The 21365-nt window shown below is 41.7% G+C and overlaps 1 protein-coding gene across 3 annotated transcripts in view; it reads left to right on the top strand.

Annotated features, from left to right (window-relative positions):
* Positions 1–21365, top strand: part of HSD17B4 (hydroxysteroid 17-beta dehydrogenase 4) — a 167663-nt gene that overhangs the window by 98626 nt on the left and 47672 nt on the right. For all 3 annotated transcript variants that reach the window (XM_075931960.2, XM_075931959.2, XM_006134501.4), the window contains exons 19-22: positions 1857–1963; positions 2325–2411; positions 7688–7777; positions 13482–13620. In XM_075931960.2, the coding sequence (XP_075788075.2) occupies positions 1857–1963; positions 2325–2411; positions 7688–7777; positions 13482–13620 (423 nt within the window). The remainder of the gene's footprint in view (positions 1–1856; positions 1964–2324; positions 2412–7687; positions 7778–13481; positions 13621–21365) is intronic.

The following is a 21365-nucleotide window of genomic DNA, read 5'->3' as shown; positions in this document are numbered from 1 at the left end:
TCAACTAATTTGCCTGGTACTGAAGTTAGACTTACCGGTCGGTACTTGCCAGAATTGCGTCTAGACCCCTTTTTAAATATTGGTGTCACGTTGGCTACCTTCCAGTCATTAGGTACGGAAGCCGATTTAAAGGATAGGTTACAAACCACAGATAATAGTTCAGCAGTTTCCCATTTGAGTTCTTTTAGAACCCTTGGATGAATGCCATCCGGTCCCGGAGATTTGTTAACATTAAGTTTTTCTGTTTGTTCCAAAACCTCCTCTAATGACACTTCAATCTGGGACAGTTCCTTAGATTCATCACCCACAAAGGACGGTGCAGATTTGGGAATCTCCTTAACGTCCTCAGCTTTGAAGACTGAAGCAAAGAAATCATTTAGTTTCTCCGCAATGGCTTTATCGTCCTTGATTGCTCCTTTTATATCTCGATTGTCTAGGGGACCCCCAGGTTTTTTAGCAGGCTTCCTGCTTCTAATGTACTTAAAAAACATTTTGTTATTTCTTTTTGAGTTTTTGGCTAGCTGTTCCTCAAAATCTTTTTTTGCTTTTCTTATTACATTTCTACACTTGATTTGACAGTGTTTATTTTCCTTTCTATTTATCTCACTAGGATTGGACTTCCACTTAAAAGATTCATTAAAGATGCCTTTTTGTCCCTCACTGCTTCTTTTACATGGTGGTTAAGCCACGGTGACTCTCTTTTTAGGTCTCTTGCTATGTTTTTTAATTTGGGGTATACATTTAAGTTGGGTCTCTATTATGGTGTCTTTAAAAAGTTTCCATGCAGCTCGCAGGGATTTGGCTCTAGTCATTGTGCCTTTTAATTTCCATTTAAATTAATGGAAGTTAATACTGGGTGTGGTACTATTCAGATCCAGTATTTGGTATTTTCATTAATGACCTGACTTTGCTTATAAAGCCTGTTAATGATTTCAAGCTGGGAGGATTGCAAGCATTGGGAAGAAAGAATTACAATTGAAAACAAGCTTGACAAAATTGGTCAGATATCAACACGTTGAAATCCAGTAAAGACAAATGTAAAATATTTCACTTAAGATGGACAAATCAAATTCACAACTGCAAAATGGGGAATAAGTAGCTAGGAAGTAGCACTGCTGAAATCCATCTGGGGGTTATAGTGGTTTATAAATTGAATACCAATCAACAACGTGCTGCAATTGTGAAGAAGACTAAAACTATTCTGGGGTGCATTAACAAGAGCATAGAAGTACCAAGGAACTGGGCTGTCCTCAGCTGAAATACTGTATTCAGTTTGGGGTGGACTATTCATTGTTTTTAGGAAGGATGGGGGTAAATTGGAGAGAGTCAAGACAAGAGCAAAAAAAATGGTGACAGGTTTAGAAAACCTGATCTATGAGGAGGAAAGGCTTTAAAAAACTGGCTGTGTTTTTAGTCCTGACAGGAGAAAACTGAGTGAGGACCTGATGGGTCTTTCAATATATTAAGGACTATTATGAAGACGACTGTGATCCATTGTTCTCCATATCCACTGATCGTACGAGAAGTAATGGGCTTAGTTTGCCCCAAGGGAGATATACGGTAGATATTAAGAAATCTTTCTCTAGCTATAAGGGTAATTAAGCTCTGGAAAAAGTTTCCAAAGGAGGTTGTGGAATCCCTATCACTGGAGGTGTTCAAGAACAGATTGGAAAATACCTGTCAGGCCTAGTCTAGGTTTATTTGGCCTTGCCTCAGCATAGAGGACTGGATATGATGACATCTTGACACTCCTTCCAGCCCTATAGTTCTATAATTTGAGTATAAAGATGCATATTAAAATGTAGGCCTTTGAAAAAGAGCAAACCATGTACATTAAAACATTTGTTTTAAAACAGGATTTCAGAAACCCATACTGCATGGACTGTGTTCATTTGGTTTTGCTGCCAGGCATGTTTTGAAGCACTTTGCAAATAATGATGTGACCAGATTCAAGGCAATTAAGGTCTGTTCTTGGCAGTTAATTTTTTCCCTTGATTATTCAGCTATTGAAGTAGTTACTGTTAATTACATTTTCTGGGGTAGGAAAGGACTTGAGGTTTGTCCATACAAACTTGTATTAAATCAGTCTATTCTGCTGACAGATTACTCACTTTGCTTTTTACTTAATAGTCTACTTTCAAGGATGTAGCGAGCATGTTTCTATAAATATTATTAGTCTACTTTGAAATTACATGTTTTCTGAACAGTTTTCCTGTTTCAATTAATTGTATCCTCTAAATTGCACAATTACTCCTATTGAATGTTTTTATTTAGAAATAAATAAAGCAAAATCTGAGTGTCCCCCTCCTTTGTGTTTTTGGCAGGTCCGTTTTGCCAAACCAGTCTTTCCGGGACAAACTCTGCAAACAGAGATGTGGAAGGAGGGAAACCGAATTCACATTCAAACCAAGGTTAGAATAGTGAAACTCAGGCTTTAACAAAGAGTGGTAAAAGTATATATTTTTTCTTTTTTTGGGTGGGGGGGGAGGAAACAAAGCAGTTCATCAAGCATAGCTCTGAAGAAAAGAAGTCTGACGTCACTACTTTTTTCCATCTAATACTAATGATTTTCTGCTGTTATCAAGATTACATATTCAGTTACTCAAAATAACATTGTTCATCAGAACTCCCTCAATTCAGGGATTTTTATAGCATCTGGATTTCAGATTAAGTGCATTGTATTATTTTTGTAAATATAGCTTTTGGGGTTTATATATATTTCATGGAATACAAAGGTAAAAATTGCAAGATGGTTCCCTTCAATGTCTCTCTTTTAGGCTTTCTCACCACATAAATTTCTATCTGTTTAACTGAATTGCTTTAGCTGAACAGGTTCAAACACATGTGTAGACACTATCTTGTTTTGGTTTAGCTTAAACCTGTTCTAGAGACAGTCTGCACCAATTTAATTTAAAATGACTAAATGAACTTGGTTCTAAACCAAAATAGGAATATCCGCACATTTTATGTACCAATTTAACTAAATCAGTTTAAAATCTCACCATAAGTTAAATTAGTTCCAATGTGTGTGTAGACAGCCCCTAAATGAAATTTAAATCATTCTGGGTTTTCAGTTTTTCCTTGGCTGATTTCATCAGTAGAGTGAATACTAGTGTTAGGGTCTGATGGGTTTCTCATGGCTTGATCATCAGTAGAGGTATGTTGGAGTTTCCCAGAGGAAACTCGGTTTTCCTATTCTGAGCATCCCCTTTTTATAATGTGTCTATGCCTTTATTCTATGTATTTCTGTAAGTGTCCACCCTCTTTTCTCTTATTGGTCTGTCCCTTGGAAACTTAAGGGATCCCAGTTTTCTATAGGCTGAGTGAGTTCCCTTTATTCTCATTAGTACTGATGTACAGTCTGTATTCTACAATTAAGACACATGTCTGAGATGGATGTGCCTTTACAGTATATTTATGATTTTATATTATTCTTCTGAGTAACTTTGTGCAATATTATCACTTGATATCTCCTTTCCCTTAATCTTAGGGCACTGGGTGGTTTTCGTAGCTTTACATATATCGCTTGTATGCATATATGCCTCTGACAGCATGTTGTTGGTTTCTTGTAGTTTCTCCATGTTTAGAGCCTGCAGGGAAGCCTCCCCAGGAGCAGAGGTGCCAACTTCCAGGGAGGAGGTTTCGCTGCCACCCATCTACTCCCCTCACCCAGTCAGGGCCAACTGAGCCATCTGCCGAGATGAACCCTGACCTCACCCGCAGCTGCACTGCACCTCCTTTCCCCTCTCTTCCCCAAGCCTAAACTTTCCATAGTCTAATAATGTCTCTGATTGAAGAAGAGCTTTTGATACTTCCATGCAGGTACTGGGTAAGCATTATCTTCTACTCATCTACCTAGATTCATCAGTAATCTGGAGTCCAGGGAGATTACTGATGAACCCAAGAAGATGAATAGCACATAGTACCTCCACAGCCACCCTGGAACCTGTATGGGGCATAATGAAGCAAAAGCTTCCCCTGCCAAACCTGCAATCAGGCAACTTTTAAAGAATAAACTGTTAAATGCAGTACATTTAGGTTTTTGGTGCTTAGGCTGCGAATTTTGGAAGCACTTAATAAAGCACTGTAATGTTCATGATAATCATTGTGTGCTCACCACCGTGCACATATTGGGGAATATGACCCTACCAACTCTTTCAAGGCTCTTATGTTCTGACCAACAGATGGGCTTATCTCAAAGGGATACAGAACTCCTCAGGAAGGAAAAGGAGCCATGCATACATTTTGTTGACTCACATGTAGGTTGATGAATTAAAGTTCATAGTCTTTTAGGAACAACAAGTGGTTGGCACTACAGTTGCATTATCTCATCTTTAATTATTTTCAAAAGTTTCATTAACAAATACCCATTAGTCTTCCCTTAAAAACAAATGCAAATTTTAATGTATTCTAAAGCATTGTGTATAAGACATCCAGTTACAGGTTTTATTAACCATCAGTCACTTAATACTGGCTTTATTAAGTTAACTGCGTTGAAACATTCCAGGTCAGGATTTGTGATTACGAAATCAACTAGGGTATGTTTGGCCTCCGTTGTCTGGATATTTGTGATCTCTGCTTAGTTTCCCTTATCTATTATTTTATAGGGTAGAGGTAGCTTACGAACCTGACAGCATAAATTACACTTGGTCCTTGTCCCAAAGTGTTTATGCGATCGCATAAAATGCAGTGAAACAACAAAACAAAAGGGAAAGATGGAGTCTTGTTGCTAAGATTCTGCAGTTACTCAGCAACAAAGTCTTGTGCACGTGTTTTTATATGAAAGTACTGAATTTGTATCCTCTCTTTTAAAGGAACAATGTTGAGTTGAAATCCATTCCTTAGGTGGAAAAAAAAAAAAGTAAAAAGGCGTTTCAGATCACTTATCCCTGAGTCCTCTGTCATTTTTTTTATAATTTGACATCAAAGAATCTATTTTATATTGCTTAAAACTTTTTAATTCTTCCTGTTGCTGCCTTAAAGACCCACAAAAACAGGGGAGCAGCAACAATAACTACGCACACAGTACTGTCAAAGGCATCTCTGCATAAAGTAAATATATGGGAAAAATAGAGCAAAATCATTTCTCTTTGAACTATCTCAGGGTTTGTGTACACGAACATTTGTTTCTTGGTAAGCTGGGATATGAATCTAGCCTGTCTCTGTGGACTTCACCAACATGCATGAGCAATTTGTTAATGTGCTTTGATCTAGTCCTCTTTGAAACAGGGCTAGATCAAAGTTCATCAGTGAAGTGTTAATGTGAATTAGTGATGTTGGCAGAAATATTTAGTCCATGGGTAGGCTAGTGAAAGGTAGATGAACATCCTGATAGCTTGCTGTGGGCTAATTGCTTATGTAAGCCAGTAACTTCAGCTGTCCTTTGTAACAACAGAAGGACATTTTCTAATAGAAGCATGATTTTTAAGTTTATGGTAGAAGAGAGATGATTTTTGCACAAGAACAGATTATCTTGCCACCTCAAAAAAAGTAAAGCTTAAGATTTCTTAGAGAAATGTCTCAAGGGGTAGCCATCTTAGTCTGTAACTTTAAAAACAAGTAGTCCTATAGCATCTTAGAGAGACTATCAAAAATATATATACAGTAAAACTCCATTAGTCCGGCATCCAATGCTCCGGGACTCCTGATAATCCGGCACCATCAGGAACCCGGAAGTGCTGGGGCAGCCGGACAGGCTTCCCCCATTCAGCTGCTGCTGAAACTGACCAGCAGCTGAATGGGGAAGCCGGGAGCAGAGCAGCTGGGGTGCTACCGGGTTGGTCCCGCAGCGCCGAGGGGCGGCGCTACGGGACCAACCCGGTAGCACCCCAGCTGCTTTGCCCCAGGCGTCGGGATTCAGCCGCTGCTGAAACTGACCAGCAGCGTCAGTTTCACCAGCAGGCTGAATCCGGACGCCTGGGGCAGAGCAGCTGGGGTGCTGTGGGGTTGGTTTTGTAGTGCCGCCCCTTGGCGCTGCGGGACCAACCCGGCAGGACCCCAGCTGCTCTGCCCCAGGGGTCCCCAAGTCAGCTGCTGCTGAAACAGACCAGCGGCTGGTTCCAGGAAGCCCCGGGCAGAGCAGCTCTGCCCGGGGCTTCCTGGAACCAGCCGCTGGTCTGTTTCAGCAGCGGCTGAATCGGAGACCCCCGGGGCAGAGCAGTTCGGGTCCTGCCGGGTTGGTCCCACAGCGCCTTCCTTTGGCGCTGCGGGACCAACCCGGCAGCACTCCAACTGCTCTGCCCCAGGCGTCCCCAAGAGCAGCTGGAGTGCTGCTGTGTTGGTGCCGTAGCGCCGCCCCTCAGCGCTGCGGGACCAACCCGGCAGCACCCCAGCTGCTCTATTGCAGGCATCCCCAATTCAGCTACTGCTGAAACTGACCAGCAGCGGCTGAATCAGGGATGCTTGGGGCAGAGCCGGACTATCGTAAGGGGGGGACTATGAGAGGTCTGGGATGGCATCCCCTCCCACCTCACTCCAGACCCCTCATAGCCCCCCCTTCTGATAGTCTGGCATATCTGATAATCCGGCATCCCCTGGGTCCTATAGGTGCCGGATTATCGGAAGTTTACTGTAATGAGAGTTTTCATGGGCAAATCCCACTTATTGAGATAAGCTTGAGCCTTAGATCTACTCATTTTTAGAAGAGAAAAGTAATTTATATAGCTTTAATTAAGCTGGTTACATACTGTAGTCATATTCCCTTAGTGCTCATTTGAACAAATAGTTTATTTGTGGCAAGTATGTGCAGGCCTCCCAGTCTTGAAACTACAAAAGGAAAAACTATGTAGCACTTTAAAGACTAACAAGATAGTTTGATAGGTGATGAGCTTTCATGGGCCAGACCCACTTCCTCAGATCTTAGAGAAGTAGCTGTGTTAGTCTGAATCTGCAAAAGCGGCGAGGAGTCCTGTGGGACCTTATAGACTAACTGAAGTGTAGGAGCATAAGCTTTCGTGGGCAAGGACCCACTTCGTCAGATGCATGTCGTCTGACGAAGTGGGTCTTTGCCCATGAAAGCTTATGCTCCTACACTTCAGTTAGTCTATAAGGTGCCACAGGACTCCTCACCGCTTTTCCTCAGATCTTATTCTGGAAGAGAATTGGCATGACCATATATACCAAAGGAATGCAATGAAATACTTTGAAGTGACAATTGAAGAGGTAATGCTCTCTAATGGATAGAGCACTGGAGTGGGACTCGAAATGCTTATCTGGGTTCCATTCCAAGCTCAGCCACTGGCCTGTGTAGTGACCCTGAGGAAGTCATAGCACATCTGTGCCTCAGTTTCCCTCTGTGTAAAATGTAGTTAATACTAATAGTTTTAAAGCACTTTGAGTTCTGTTGATGAAAAGCTGTCTATAAAATCTATCTTACTGTGTCTTGCTGTTGTGGTCCTACCCAGACAAATCTGTATTACTTGTTTTAAAAGAAAAAATCATCCTAATATGTGGGCATTTTTAATTCATCAAAGCAAACACAATTTTTCTGTTTTAGGCCTGTTTGTTAAAACTAATACTTTCTAATTTATTTCAAACCTGTTCTCCCATTGTTTTTCTCCCTTTCTGGAGCTTTTTAATTTTTAATGCATAAGACATAAAGAAGATAGCTTTGTTACTTTAAAATGTAGCTGTTTTGCTTTTCTTATTCTTCACTGATCCAGTGAGAATATGAATTTTCTTTTAATAGGTCAAAGAGACTGGAGAAATTGCTATTACAGGGGCATATGTAGATCTGACATCAGCCCTTGATAAACCTTCAGCTAAAGAGTCCATGAAGGTAAGGAAAAAGATATTTGGATCAACTTATGGAGAAGCATTCTTAGGCTTTGCAGAATTTAAAGAATGTACAAAATGTTAGAGTTTTGTAGCACTCTTTCACAAGTGATGCGAGATGAGTAAACAAATACTGTAACACACATGCAAGTATTTTACTTTGAGTGCTTGCTTATGTCAATTTCAGTCTAGGTCTGTATTCACCTACCTATATGGTCATTGGAAATTTTTGCTTTAGTGTTATCTGTAAGGTCAGCTGTGGTGCACCTTGAGTGGCATGCTTATGGCCTGCTATATTAGGCACCACCAATCCTACGCCCCCTCAGTTTTTTCTTCCCACCTGTGATAATTGGTTGGAGCACTTCCTCTAATTTAGCAAGAGCATTAGTAGTTCTTCACAGCCCATTGTCATCTTTGTATATCGTTTGTAAGTACATAGTCATTAAGTTAAGTACTAGGTTAGTTGGACAGTTAGTTCTGTTCTCCCAGCTTCAAACCATGATGCTCATGCAATAGGCTGATGCCTATGAGTCACTCCCATGACAGCTGTGTGAATTGCTTGGGGAAGTCCCATAGAAAGAACAAGTGCAGAATCTATAAAAACATTTTCCTGAGTACCCTGAAGGATCATCATATCTGCTTGAGGGCCTTCCCTCAAAGTGGGTGTGCTTTGTCTTGTGTTAGAGCCCTCCCACTTGGACCCTACACCGAGAACCTCAGCATTAGTGTAGAGAGCAATGTAGGCACCAGGCTCCAGCTGAGACCATTCCTCCTTCCTGGTGCTCAAGAAGCAGCAAAAGAAGAGGGAATATGGGCTTTGGGTGAAGAACATATGTCAGGCTATGTGCCCATCCTGGAGCTTCACGGGGGTACCACTGAAGAGCGATCCGGTTCAACTAGACACTTGTGTCTGACTCCCAGGAGTGGCAGGGGACCCTGGCAGGCCCTCATTGCCTGAAACAGCTAAAGAACAAGGAGGCCAACTGGCATCACAGGTGCCACACCTGGTTCCACACTCAGCTAAGACTCCAAAACTTTAAGGGCAAGTCAGTCATGGGACCGTCCCATAGGGCAGTGTAGCACCTTCGGTCTCCAGACCATAGGCATAGATACCCATTTCCACATCCTCAGGCCCAGACCCTGCACCCTTGGTCTCCAGTCAACAGACCCAGGTCTCTGATGCTGTACATCCCTCCTACGAGGAATGGGACACCAGAGTTGAAGCACGGGTTCTCTAACGCTACTTCCAGTGAGCTTTCCACCAAAAATTGCTGTGGTGCAGGTCACCTTTACCTAGATGACCTTCATCCATCTCCACTAGAGCTTCCTGTCGCAGCACCCATTTCCACTTTCCTAGCACTGCTTGTCAGGCCTTGATCCTTGTCTCACCAGTTGCCAACCATGGTCAGTCGACAGGCTTGGGCCTCAACACCTCTGGTCTGCTCGCTGGAAGGGTAATGGTCCAAGTTGGACTGGGTGTTGAGCTCCTTGCTAAAGAAGTGTGATTTGCCACTGAACCACGAGACTGATGCAACGTCTTCAGTAGCACCATGGCAGCAGGGACACTGGCCAAATCAATGGCCATACTGGAACCAGTGAGGTGTATCTGTAATGCAAGTTCATGTTCCTGTCAATCCTCCCTGGCTGCCATGGAGAGGGAGTGGAATCTGCCCCTCTCATCACAATGTAAACATTATTGTCTCCAAACAAAAGTAGAGGTGGGGCCCTCCCAAAAGGGCAGTTTCCCTAATGACTTCAAGGAGAATCAAGCCCTCTTTACAAGGGTGGCTACCAATTTGAACTTAAACATTGAGGAATTCATGGAGGAGTCTGAACTCTTTAACATGAAGTTGGTCTGGTTGTACCCTGCAGTGCCATTAATTCACAGGGTCCTCTTGAAGACTGAGCAGGACAGGGTGAAAGTGACCCTCATAGTGACGGTTTGGCCACACTGGCACTGGTTTAGCACGCTATGGGATTTTGTCGTCATAGCTATTACTGAAGCTGGACCTGCTGTTTAAAAATCATGGCAGTCTTCTGTGTATGAGCCTTCAGTGCTGCAACTAATGACGTGACTGCTGCATGTGTAAGTGCCACTAGGCAGATTTGAACCTTTGACCTCTGGAGCCTCTACTGTTTGTGCTAAAAGCCAGCTGGCTCTCAGCCCATGCTGTAAAAGTCCCTTGTTCTTATCTGTTGCTGTAAGTGGGCTAATTGCCGCGGCATGGGACTGTGGGCCACACTAGATGTGTGGGTTACATGTGGTTTAATGCAGAGGAGCAAACGTGCTCTGCCAGGGTCTTGTTGGGCAGCAGAAAGCCCCCAGAGCAGCAAACCTGGCCAAATGAAAGTGGTTTCCCTTGCTGGATCCCAGATAGAGGCATTTGGCCCAAGTGGGCTTCCCTTCATGCTTACCTGCATGCCTCCAGCCTCCATCCCAGACATACCACACGATCCATTGTTTACAGCCAAGCACTGAGGTACAACCGCATATGCTCCAACCCCTCAGACAGAGACCTACACCCACAAGATCTTCAACAAGCGTTCTGTAAACTACGATACCCACAAGAGGAAGTGAGGAGACAGATTGACAGAGCCAGACGTGTATCCAGAAGCCTCCTGCTAGAGGACAAGCCCAAGAAAGAAACCAACAGAACACCACTGGCCATCACCTACAGTCCTCAGCTAAAACCTCTCCAACGTATCATTAGTGATCTACAACCCATCCTGGACAATGATCCCTCACTTTCACAGGCCTTGGGAGGTAGGCCAGTCCTTGCCCATAGACAACCCGCCAACTTGAAGCATATTCTCACCAGCAATTATACACCGCACCATAATAACTCTAACTCAGGAACCAATCCATGCAACAAACCTCGGTGCCAACTCTGCCCACATATATACACCAGCAACACGATCACAGGACCTAACCAGATCAGCCATACTGTCACTGGTTCATTCTCCTGCACATCTACTGAAGTAATATATGCTATCATGTACCAACAATGCCCCTCAGCTATATACATCGGCCAAACTGGACAATCCCTACATAAAAGAATAAATGGACACAAATCAGATATTAGGAATGGCAACATACAAAAACCTGTAAGGGAACACTTCCATCTCCCTGGACACACAATTGCAGATCTAAAGGTAGCCATCCTGGAGCAAAAAAAACTTCAGGACCAAACTTCAAAGAGAAACTGCTGAGCTATAGTTCATCTTCAAGTCTGATACAATCAACTCAGGATTAAACAAAGACTGTGAATGGCTCGCTAACTACAAAAGCAGCTTCTTCTCTCTTGGTATTCACACCTCCAGATCAGCTACTAAAAGTGGGCCTCATCCTCCCTGACTGGATACATCTTGTCATCTCTAGCCTGATTCTGGCCTGCATATTTATACCTGCCTCTGGAAATTTCCACTACATGCATCTGACGATGCAGGTCTTGGCCCATGAAAGCTTATGCTCCAACACTTCAGTTACTCTATAATATGCCACAGGACTCCTTGCCACTTTTGTATATTCAGACTAACACGGTTACCCCTCTGATACTTAGAAAGGAATCAACATGAGGAAGCCTGGGTTCAGGGTTCACAGTTTTAGCCCCTGCTGTGTGTGCATATTGGCTTTGATCACAGAATCATAGGACTGGAAAGAACCCCAGGAGGTCATCAAGTGCAAGACTAAGCACCATCTAGACCATTCATGAGAGGTGTTTGTCAAACCTGATCTTTCTTTTACACCTTCTCAAGCTGTTGGTCTTGTGGCATATTGGAGTCTCACATCCTCCCTATTTTCGATTTTTTTGATGCTGTGATATGCCAGGCATGCGCAATCTTGTTCCACATTGTGGTGTTCCTTGGTGTCTGTTCCCAGATTCATCCAGATGGTATTCAGTGCTACTGTGACTAAACAGTTTTTCTGTTTGTCTGCCTTACATCTATCACTCCCCATCATCTCTATTCAAGTACACGTTTGCAATCCATATACCTTGGGCAATTGCATACTGTTGTTAAAAATCCCTTTAGGTTGTAACCTCTTGTAGACAATGATAGTTTTTCTTTAAGGTTGGCAGGATTGAAGGGTGTGGATGGGGTTGTGTAGTAGTCTCTTAAAAGTACAGTATTCAACTCCTTTTGTCAGGTTTGGTTTTGATCTGACAAAAATGCCTATCGATTCCCAAGAGTAAGATACATTAGGCATAAAATTTGAAGTCTAATGATATTCTACCTTGTATTTCATGCCAAAGTATTGCTAAAATTTCATTATAGCATATGTCCTATATTACATAAAAAAAAAAACAGAAAAAAATATTAAGGCTACAGAGTCAAAGCCAGGAATTAAGTCAGAATTAAGCTTGTTTGGGCCATTGTTCTGCTCTCAGTTCTGATGCCTAGTGCTACAGTGGCACCTCTGTTGTGCTGAGAAGCAACTTCAGTGAAAATCCTGCTTTTCTTCTGCAGTCCGGGGCTAGATCATGCCCAGTACAGATGGAATGTTCAGAGAACTTAGTTATCAGACTCTTAACAAATCTCCAAGCAATGTCTTCTAACTGATTTTCTGAGGCTTGTACCTTGGTTACATTTTCAAGAGGATGGAAAAAACCAAAGCGTTTAAAGTAGAGAGATACCTGTGTTCAAATTTGTAGTCCCCTGCTCTAGAGCCCAGAGGTGCTTGAGTTTTCTCAGTGAAATGGTAAGAATTTTTTAACCTAGGTAAAACAACTTATCTTTTTCTAATCTAGTTTTGAGAAGTGCCTAAGGCATTTTTTTCTGAAAATTTGTAAAATATTTTGGCCATCATAGAAAATTGCAGCCTGCATGGGTTAAAGTTTGAAAGTTTTATAAGCAACTGAAAATGATAATGGAATGTGTTGTAATGTAATGTGTAAAGCTGTCTTAATTTTAGGCAGAGATTATTGCAGAGCGTATAATATCCTATGTGCTATATATATATATATATATATATATATATACCTAGATAGAGTAAGGTGAGTAAAAGATATCATAGTGTCTTTAACTCTGCCTTAACCTGATAACTGGACTGAAGGACTAAATGCAGATAAAATGTTAATATGGGATCAGCTTTCTAGAATGCAAAAACTTATTAATTAAAACATGTATGTTTTAACAATCGTCAAAGGCTTAAAGACTAAATTACATGTAAAGTGTAAATATTTTTTTAGTCAAATAGTGTGAAACACCAAAAAGCACTCCGTTCATGCTATTCGTTCGAATGTCCAGGGCAAAATGAATGTATGGAAATGTTAAAATCAATCTGTTTTTTGAAAGTTATTTCAAAAATAAAGGCAGGCCAACTTTTTATAATGCCATATTCTGTACTAGAATATACACTGCCTTATGGGGAAGGAGGCACAATTATACTTCAGATAAAATTAAAAGGAAATTTGTAAGGCTTTAAATAATTCTGAAGGGAAAGCATATTCTAAATTACAAAGATAAATCCCAAGAACTATAAAGGCGTCTGAAATAGCTCTCAGAAATGATTCCACAGAACTTTTTTTTCGTAGATAGAATTTGCTGTCAACATGCTGGATGTGATTATTATGTGTTGAGGGAGATATTCCTGTTATATTTTAATGACTTCACAGAAGAGGTGCCTCAGGATGCTGTGTGTGAATAATAGTTAAAATTTTATTACATTTTAGCATAGCTTTCCATTTGAAATTTTCTGTACTTTACAGGCTTCAGGTCTGCAGAGTGACCTTGTGTTTGAAGAAATTAGTTGCCGCATCAAAGAGGTTGGAAATCAGCTGGTAAAGAAAGTAAATGCTGTATTTCAGTGGGACATCACTAAAGATGGAAAGACTACAGCACAGTGGAGTAAGTTATAGGTTTATTTAACTTATATAATACCCTGGTGAATTTTTTTTCATGAAGTGAGGTTAGTTATGAGCTTTCCAAGTAAGGCCTGCAGAATTAATAGATGGGAATACTTAGTGGGCTTGAAAATGTGAATGCGTATAGCTCAAGTGATAGTCTGTAGTCTGGCAGGAGCATGGATACTGGGAGCCTAAGGGCAGGAAGGCCAGATGGGGTTCAGGGCAACAGGGTCGACAGCTTGGCTGGGGTCAGCGCAGGACCAGGGCTGGAGTCCCATGGCAGCCCTGGGCACGTGGGGCCAGAAGTCCCACAGCAGCTCACATTGAACCTAGGCTGCTCAGGGAGCCAGCAGCAGCTGGGCGAGAAGCCCAGCCAAGTTGGAACAGGGGGCGTGCAACACCGTGGTTACTGCCAATGGGCTTGGGAGCCTGTGGGAGGGATCCCTTGTCTAAATGGTCTGCTAGAGGACTACAAAGTTTGGTCCCCAGGCACCAAAGCCTCACAGTCACACATTATATGCATAAAATCAGGTAGATTGTTATCACCCTCATTTTTATGTAGATATGCAATTCTCAGAGCCTATTGTCCTCCGCTTGTAATGCTTTGTTTGAATTGGTCTGGACACTTGGAGCAAGATGGAAACTTGCACAGTGGAAACTATAGTCTCTGTATACTATACCTCCTCAAACTGAGAGAGGCTGGAGGAGTCTTATGGGCTACATTTGGTCATTGGGCTGAATTTTAAGGACATGCCACCATTTTTAGCGAAGAGTAATTCTAGGAGCCTTTAAGAGTCTTCCAAAAATCAGTTATTTTTCTCAATAATTTAAGAAACTGCCCCTCTTTGATTTACAGGGAGAAAAGGCATAGTCACTTCTGTGATTTCTCTTCCCTGTTCTTCTCCAATGAGATTCTGACTAACAAGGCTAATGGGCAGGACTTCGTGCTGTATATTGAACAGTGTGGCTTGACAGCTGTATTTTACTTTTCTGACATAGTGAGCTGTCCTCTGAGAAGATGGATGAGCTGCACTGATATAACAAGGGTGATGGATGCAGTAAACCCCATTTATCCAATCTAATTGGGAATGGGCCCAGATAGGATAATCAAATTCAGGTAATCTAGAGAATAGGCAAAAAGCTTCAGCCCCAGGCAGTGAGCCTCAGGTTGTCAGCCCTGAATGGGTTAATATAGAGATCCAGAGAAACGGAGGCTTGGATAAATGGGGTTGTACTGTATCTAAATAGAAAGCTTTCGAGGAAGACAAAATCTTTCTTCAAATCAAAATAGGACAAAAGTAGATTTTACAAGATTCAACCTTGAGGACATCCTGTATAATTGGATCAAATTGGAGAAGTGATCAGAAATAAATAGGATGAAATTCTGTAAGAACAAATGCTACATACTACACTTAAAAAGGAATAATCAGATGGACAAATACAAAATGGGAAGTGACTGCCTAGGAAGGAAATAGGGATGTGAATGGTTAACCAGTAAGCCTTACCTATTAGCTCACTTTAATGGGTGAGGCTTACCGGTTCTGGTTAAACAGTGGGGGTTGGAGCAGTCCTGGGGAGCTCACTGCAGGCAGGGACATTCCAGGTGGCTACGGTGGTCCCTGTCCATGGTAGGCCTGGCTTGGGCTGCTCCAGCTGGCCTGCCTGGCCCCTTCCCACCTCCCTTGTAAACGGTTAACAGGTTAAACATTACATTTAACCAATTAAATAAGATTTTACATCCCTAGAGGGAAAACTTCAGAAAAGGGTCTGGAGATTGTAGTGGATCACAACCTAAATGTGAATCAACATTGTAATGCTGCTTAAAAAAATGTACATCATTCTGTGATGTATTAGCAGCAGTATTGTAAGTTACACACGCTACTTCTCCCACTTCCACTCAGAAGCGATAAGGTATTAGCTAAAAGTACTGTGTCCAGTTCTGGGCGCTTCCCTTCAGGAAAGATGTGGACAGTCCTTATTCATAAATGATCTGGAGAAAGGGATAAGCAGTGAGGTGGTTAAGTTTGCGGATGATACTAAACTGTTTAAAATAGTCAAGATAGAAGCAGACTGTGAAGAACTTCAAAAAGATCTCACCAAACGGAGTGATTGGGCAACAAAATGGCAAATGAAATTTAATGTGGATAAGTGTAAAGTAATGCACATCGGGGAAAAATAACCCCAACTGTACATACAGTATGATGGGGGCTAATTTGGCTATGACAGATCAGGAAAGAGATCTTGGAGTTATCGTGGATAGTTCTCTGAAAACTTCCACAGTATGCAGAGGTGGTCAAAAAGGCAAATAGGATGTTAGGAATTATTAAGAAAGAGATAGAAAATAAGACACAGAATATCTTAATGCCCCTGTATAAAAGTATTGTACGCCCGCATCTTGAATACTGAGTAAAGATGTGGTCGCCTCACCTCAAAAAAGATATCTTGGCCTTGGAAAGGGTTCAGAAAAGGGCAACTAAAATGATTAGGGGTTTGGAACGGGTCTCATATGAAGACAGGCTAAAGTGACTGGGACTTTTCAGTTTAGAAAAAAGGAGACCGAGGGGGGATATGATAGAGGTCTATAAAATCATGAGTGGCGTGGAGAGGGTAAATAAAGAAAAGTTATTTATTAGTTCCTGCGACGGGGCAGACGGCACTAAGATGGACACCGGGCGGGGGGCAGAGCAGATGGGGGGCACCGGGTGGCAGCAGGTCGGCAGCGGAGAACTCTGGGGTCGCGCCGACCGCGTCTGAGGCTGCTGCAGCCGCAGACTGGTGGCCCGGGCCGATGTGTCCTGATGACGTTACTGGTGATGTTGTCCGGGGATTCCCGAAGGGCGGGGTGGCGTGCGCGGGGGGGGCCGGCCGGAGACGCCAAGCCGCGGCCCTTTCAAAAGGGCCAAGAGCAGGAGTACACGGAGGAGAGTGGCTGGGAGTGAGAGTGTCCTTCCACCCCCCGAGAAGGGTGATCAGCGGAGAGAGAGAGCGGCTCCCCACTCCCCTCAGGAGGCGACCAGTGATAAGCTTATCCCCGCGCTGGGGAACAGGACTCTGACCGGGAAGTAGTGGCCCAGGGCAGGTCCGTGGACCCCGTGAGTGGACGGTTTAGGGGGTCTCAGCCCCCTCCACTGACTAGGGACAAGTGCCCCTACCTGAGGGCACTGGGTCGGGGCTTGGAGAGAGGGAGGGCTCGAGCCGCCTTCCTGGCACCTAGCAAGTAAGCGGGTATAAACACATCATTATATATCTAGAAATTGGAAAGTCCCTTCGGAGAGGACTGTAGACATGGGATGACTCCCCACCCGAACTCGGGGTGGGTTTGGGTGAACAGGTAACAGTTCCCATAATAGAAGAACTAGAGGACACCAAATGAAATAAATGGGTAGCAGGTTTAAAACTAATAAAAGAAAGTTCTTCTTCACACAGCACGTAGTCAACCTGTGGAACTCCTTGCCAGAGGAGTCTGTGAAGGCTAGGACTATAACAGCAATTAAAGAGAAGCTGGATAATTTCATGGAGGTTAGGTCCATAAAAGGCTATTAGCCAGGGAACAGAAATGGTGTCCCTGGCTCTGTTTGTTTGTCAGAGGGTGGAGATGGATGGCATGAGACAAATCGCTTGATCATTGTCTTCGGTCCACCCCCTCTGGGGCACCTGGTGCTGGCCACTGTCAGCAGATAGGCTATTGGGCTAGATGGACCTTTGGTCTGACCCAGTACGGCCATTCTTATGCTCTTATGTTCTGAATTAGAGAAAGTCCAGAGGAGAGTTAAAAAAAAAAAAAAGATTAAAGATCTAGAAAACCTGACCTAGTAAGAAAGATTGGAGAAACTGTATGTTTGGTCTGGAGAAGACGGGGGGGGGGGGGGCGAATAAATATTCAAATTATTTAAAAGGTTCCTATAAAAAAAGGTGGGTGATTAAATTGTTGACAAGGCAGGAAATAATGTGCTTGTAGCAAGGAATATTTAGGTTAGACAAAATTTTTAACTGTATGGGAAGTTTAAGTACTGGAATAAATTGCCTAAGGAGGTTGTGGAACTTCCATCATTGGATGTATTTAAGAATAGGCTAGACAAACTCCTCTCAGGGATTGTCTAGATCAGGGGTTGGCAACCCTTTCAAACCAAAGAGTCAAACAACATCAAAATTCATACCAAGTGGTCAACAAAGAGCCAGAATAAGAATGCCATTTGCATGAATGAAAATATACAACTTAATATTATTAATTGAAATGATTAACAGTAGCATAAATGAAACTTACTCAACAGCTTTATTTAATGGGACTTCCGCTGTTTCATGTTTTCACACATTTCTTTGAAGTTTACATCATAACTGGTCAAATTCAGCTTTATGCCCACATTCAGGCTATCTTCTCAGACTTGAGTGTAAATTACCTTTGATGTGATTCAAATGAGAGAGAGCCTGCTTACACACACAGGTGAAACCAAACATTGAAAGTAAGGCCAAGCTGGCATTCTGCAGTGTTGTATGTGACAGGAAGTTTTTTTCCAAGTTTGCAGAATCAGATTGTCCTCGTGCTCAAACTTCTTAGTCAGCCCACTTGTGTAGTTTTGCCAGTTCTGCATGTTGTCAAATAAAGCATTCTAAATTAGAATTCAGCTTGATGTATTTTTCCACCTACATATCTGACTCCTTGAAATCTGCTATTACCACTTCCAAATCGCTGACTGAGATGTCTGGAATGACTGTCAAATCTAGTTCCTCAACGGATGCTTTATGTTGACAAATCATAAACTTAAACGGAGCACTGTGTTTACAAAAGTCGTCAAAACAAGATTTGAATATGATCAGGACCTCAGAAACAAACTTGGCAAGCTGCTGCAAATCAAGGCTGTTACTTGGATTCTCTCACTGACACGAATCACAAAACATTTGTAATCTTTCAAAATGTGCCAGTCTGCCTATCTCAGTATCTTTGATGAAGACAATCAATTTTGACTCAAATCCATACACTGCCTGCTGCAGTCAGGACTGTATTTCCTTGCCTCAGCAGCTTAAGGTTCAACTCCTTCAAATAACCAGTAAGGTAGACAAGATAGTAAAACTTAAGCAACCAGTCACAGTCTGAAAGATCGGTGTATTTGACACCTTTCATATCCAAAATTGACTTAATCTCATTAATACAGGTGATAAAATGAGACTGTACTTTGCCAGAAGATAACCAGCGAACATTGTTATGCATTATTGGATTGGGGTATTTGGAATATACTTCCTCGAGTAGTGACTGAAATTGATGGTGATTAAGGGCTCGGGCAAGAATCCAATTGACAATACGAAAAACCAGTCCCATTACATTTCCAAGTTTGGTTCCACAGGATTGCGTGCAAAGTGCCTCCTCATGCACAATGCAATGAAAGTTCAAAAGCAGGCAGTTAGCTGTTCTGACAGAAGAATAAAGAATCTCCTGTATTTGCCGAACATGCTAAGTGCAACGTCCACATACACGGACACAAGATTATCCAACTGTATTTCTTTCTCATTTACAAAGTTCATCACAATTTTAAGAATGTCTTCGCCCCTTGTTCAATTTTTCATTGATAATATCTCAATCATTTCTTTGTACACAGCATTTCCACAAATATATATCGTTGCAGTATACACAAATGATTAATGTCACACATAGGTTTTCTCGTTCAAAGCAAACAAAAATAAATAACTGTATTCAGATTTTGCATTTGTTCCTTGTCGATTTGATGGGTCATTTTCACAGCGCTGTTATAAATTATTTTTGCTGATAATGGCAGGTCTTGCATTTTCAGAACAAGATTTTGTCCTTGTTCTGAAACTTGTCAGATAGCTCGTAACCAATTTTTAGCATGCATCTCTTCATGTAATCCCCATCAGTGAAAGGCTTCCCTTCTCAAATAATGCTGTATGAGCCTACAAAACATGTAGAGTTTAAGTTCCCACCTTTTTTTGACCATGCCAGCAGGCTATTTTGCCCAACGTTCATTTTTTTACAGGCTTTTTTTTTTTTTTTGCACACCTCTTTCAAGGTATTTTCTAGCAAATGCTGCATATTTTGTCATAAAATGCCATTTTACATTTGATTTTTTTGTTTGTTGGTTTGTTTGAGGACAGTCTCGCACTACAAATGAGCCAGTGTGGAGATCCAGACCTATCTAGAAATGCACACAAGTCTGTCTGCTCCTTGTAAAATTTCAGTATTCATCATCTCTTTCTCGTCACCATTTTGCTATAAAAGAGCCACAGAGTTCACTATCACATATATGATGATGGAAAGATATCTTGACCAATAAAATAAAAAGAGACTATGCATGACCCCCATTGAGTGGTGGTGGTGGTTAAAATGAAAAGTTAAAGGTGAAAAGACAAAAGATTAATGGTTAAAAAGAAAAGACCATTTTGACGTGTAAATATGTGGTTTTTAAAATTTTGAATTCATTTTCATTTTAATTTAAAAAGTTGTGTGTATTTTGGGAGTGACAAAAGAGCCATATTTGGTTCCATACTGATCCATAGACCTGTGGTCTAGATAATGCATAGTCCTGCCTCAGTGTAGGGGACTGGACTAGATGATAATCTTAATTGTAACATTTGCTGCAAAATAATGTTCCTATAACAGGTTTTTTTTTCTATGTAATTGTATGCCCTAGTGTCCTTGGCATAACTTGATTTTAATTGTTTTATCGCAATACTGTTGACCGAATTCATACCTACTGTGTAAGTGCACAAGATCACTGAAGTCAATGCACTTGCATGTTGCATTGTCTCAATTTGGCCCAGTATTTTTCACAATAAATATTCAGTAGAAACCTGCTGCATTCAATTAATGCAGAGATCTTGCAATTATAGTCTGCTCATTTAATATAACTTGGTAAAAATCGTCCTTGTTTCTTCTTTAGCATCATTCTAAAATTGCCTTTTTAAAAAGGTGGCTACAGGAGCTCAGCTATGGAATGAAGAGATAGGAAAATGTCAGGGAAATAAACTGATTTAGAAGTTGATTCTTATGAATTAGTATTGCTTGCTTTCTGTCTCAATTACATCTAAAATTTTTGACATATTTTCACTGAGAGATCTTGTCATCTTTGTCACCAAGCCTTTAATTTACACTGATGATGTTGGGGTCCTGATTATTCATTAGCTTCTCCTTAGGCCTCTGTTGCCAAAGTCCACAATCAAATTAAGTTTCCCAGGCTGTTACTGACAGTGTTTACTGTTCTTCTGGCCTACCTGCTGGTCTACCTTCCATTGTTAAATTTGTTACTCAGCTGTGCTGCCTTGTCTTTTAATCTTTTGACTTGTCACTTTGCATAGTTTTGTGCTGTGGTACAATCTGCCACAGTTGACAGCACAAGAAACAATCTGGGCCCTGCAGCTTATTGTTGTCTTGGCTGATGACAATGGTTCCAACATCTCCAGCTAATGTCCTTGAGCCTAGTATCAGGGAAAAAATAAAAGAAAGCAGTGGTTTAGGAAGGAATGATCTGAAATTCTGTTGTGACACAGCCAATAATTGTATTTTTCCTAAACTTATAAAAAAAATTGCTGCTTGAATTGCTGTATTCCAATAGGATTATAACCTGGTGTTCAAGGTTCCTTTTTGGGCACCTCTTAAGTAGATGGGGCAGGTGGACTCTAGAATTTCTCACTGCAGCAAGAATTCTCAATGGCAACTACAATGTTAGCAGCACTAGTCCACTTAACTAGCAATATCTCTTACTACAGTAAACTTCCGATAATATGGCACCTTTAGGA

This window comes from Pelodiscus sinensis, chromosome 6 (genome assembly GCF_052426305.1).
Source record: "Pelodiscus sinensis isolate ZL-2025 chromosome 6, ASM5242630v1, whole genome shotgun sequence".
Classification (NCBI taxonomy): Eukaryota; Metazoa; Chordata; order Testudines; family Trionychidae; genus Pelodiscus; species Pelodiscus sinensis.
Note: the sequence above shows the minus strand (reverse complement) of the source record. Positions and strands in the feature narration are given on the sequence as shown.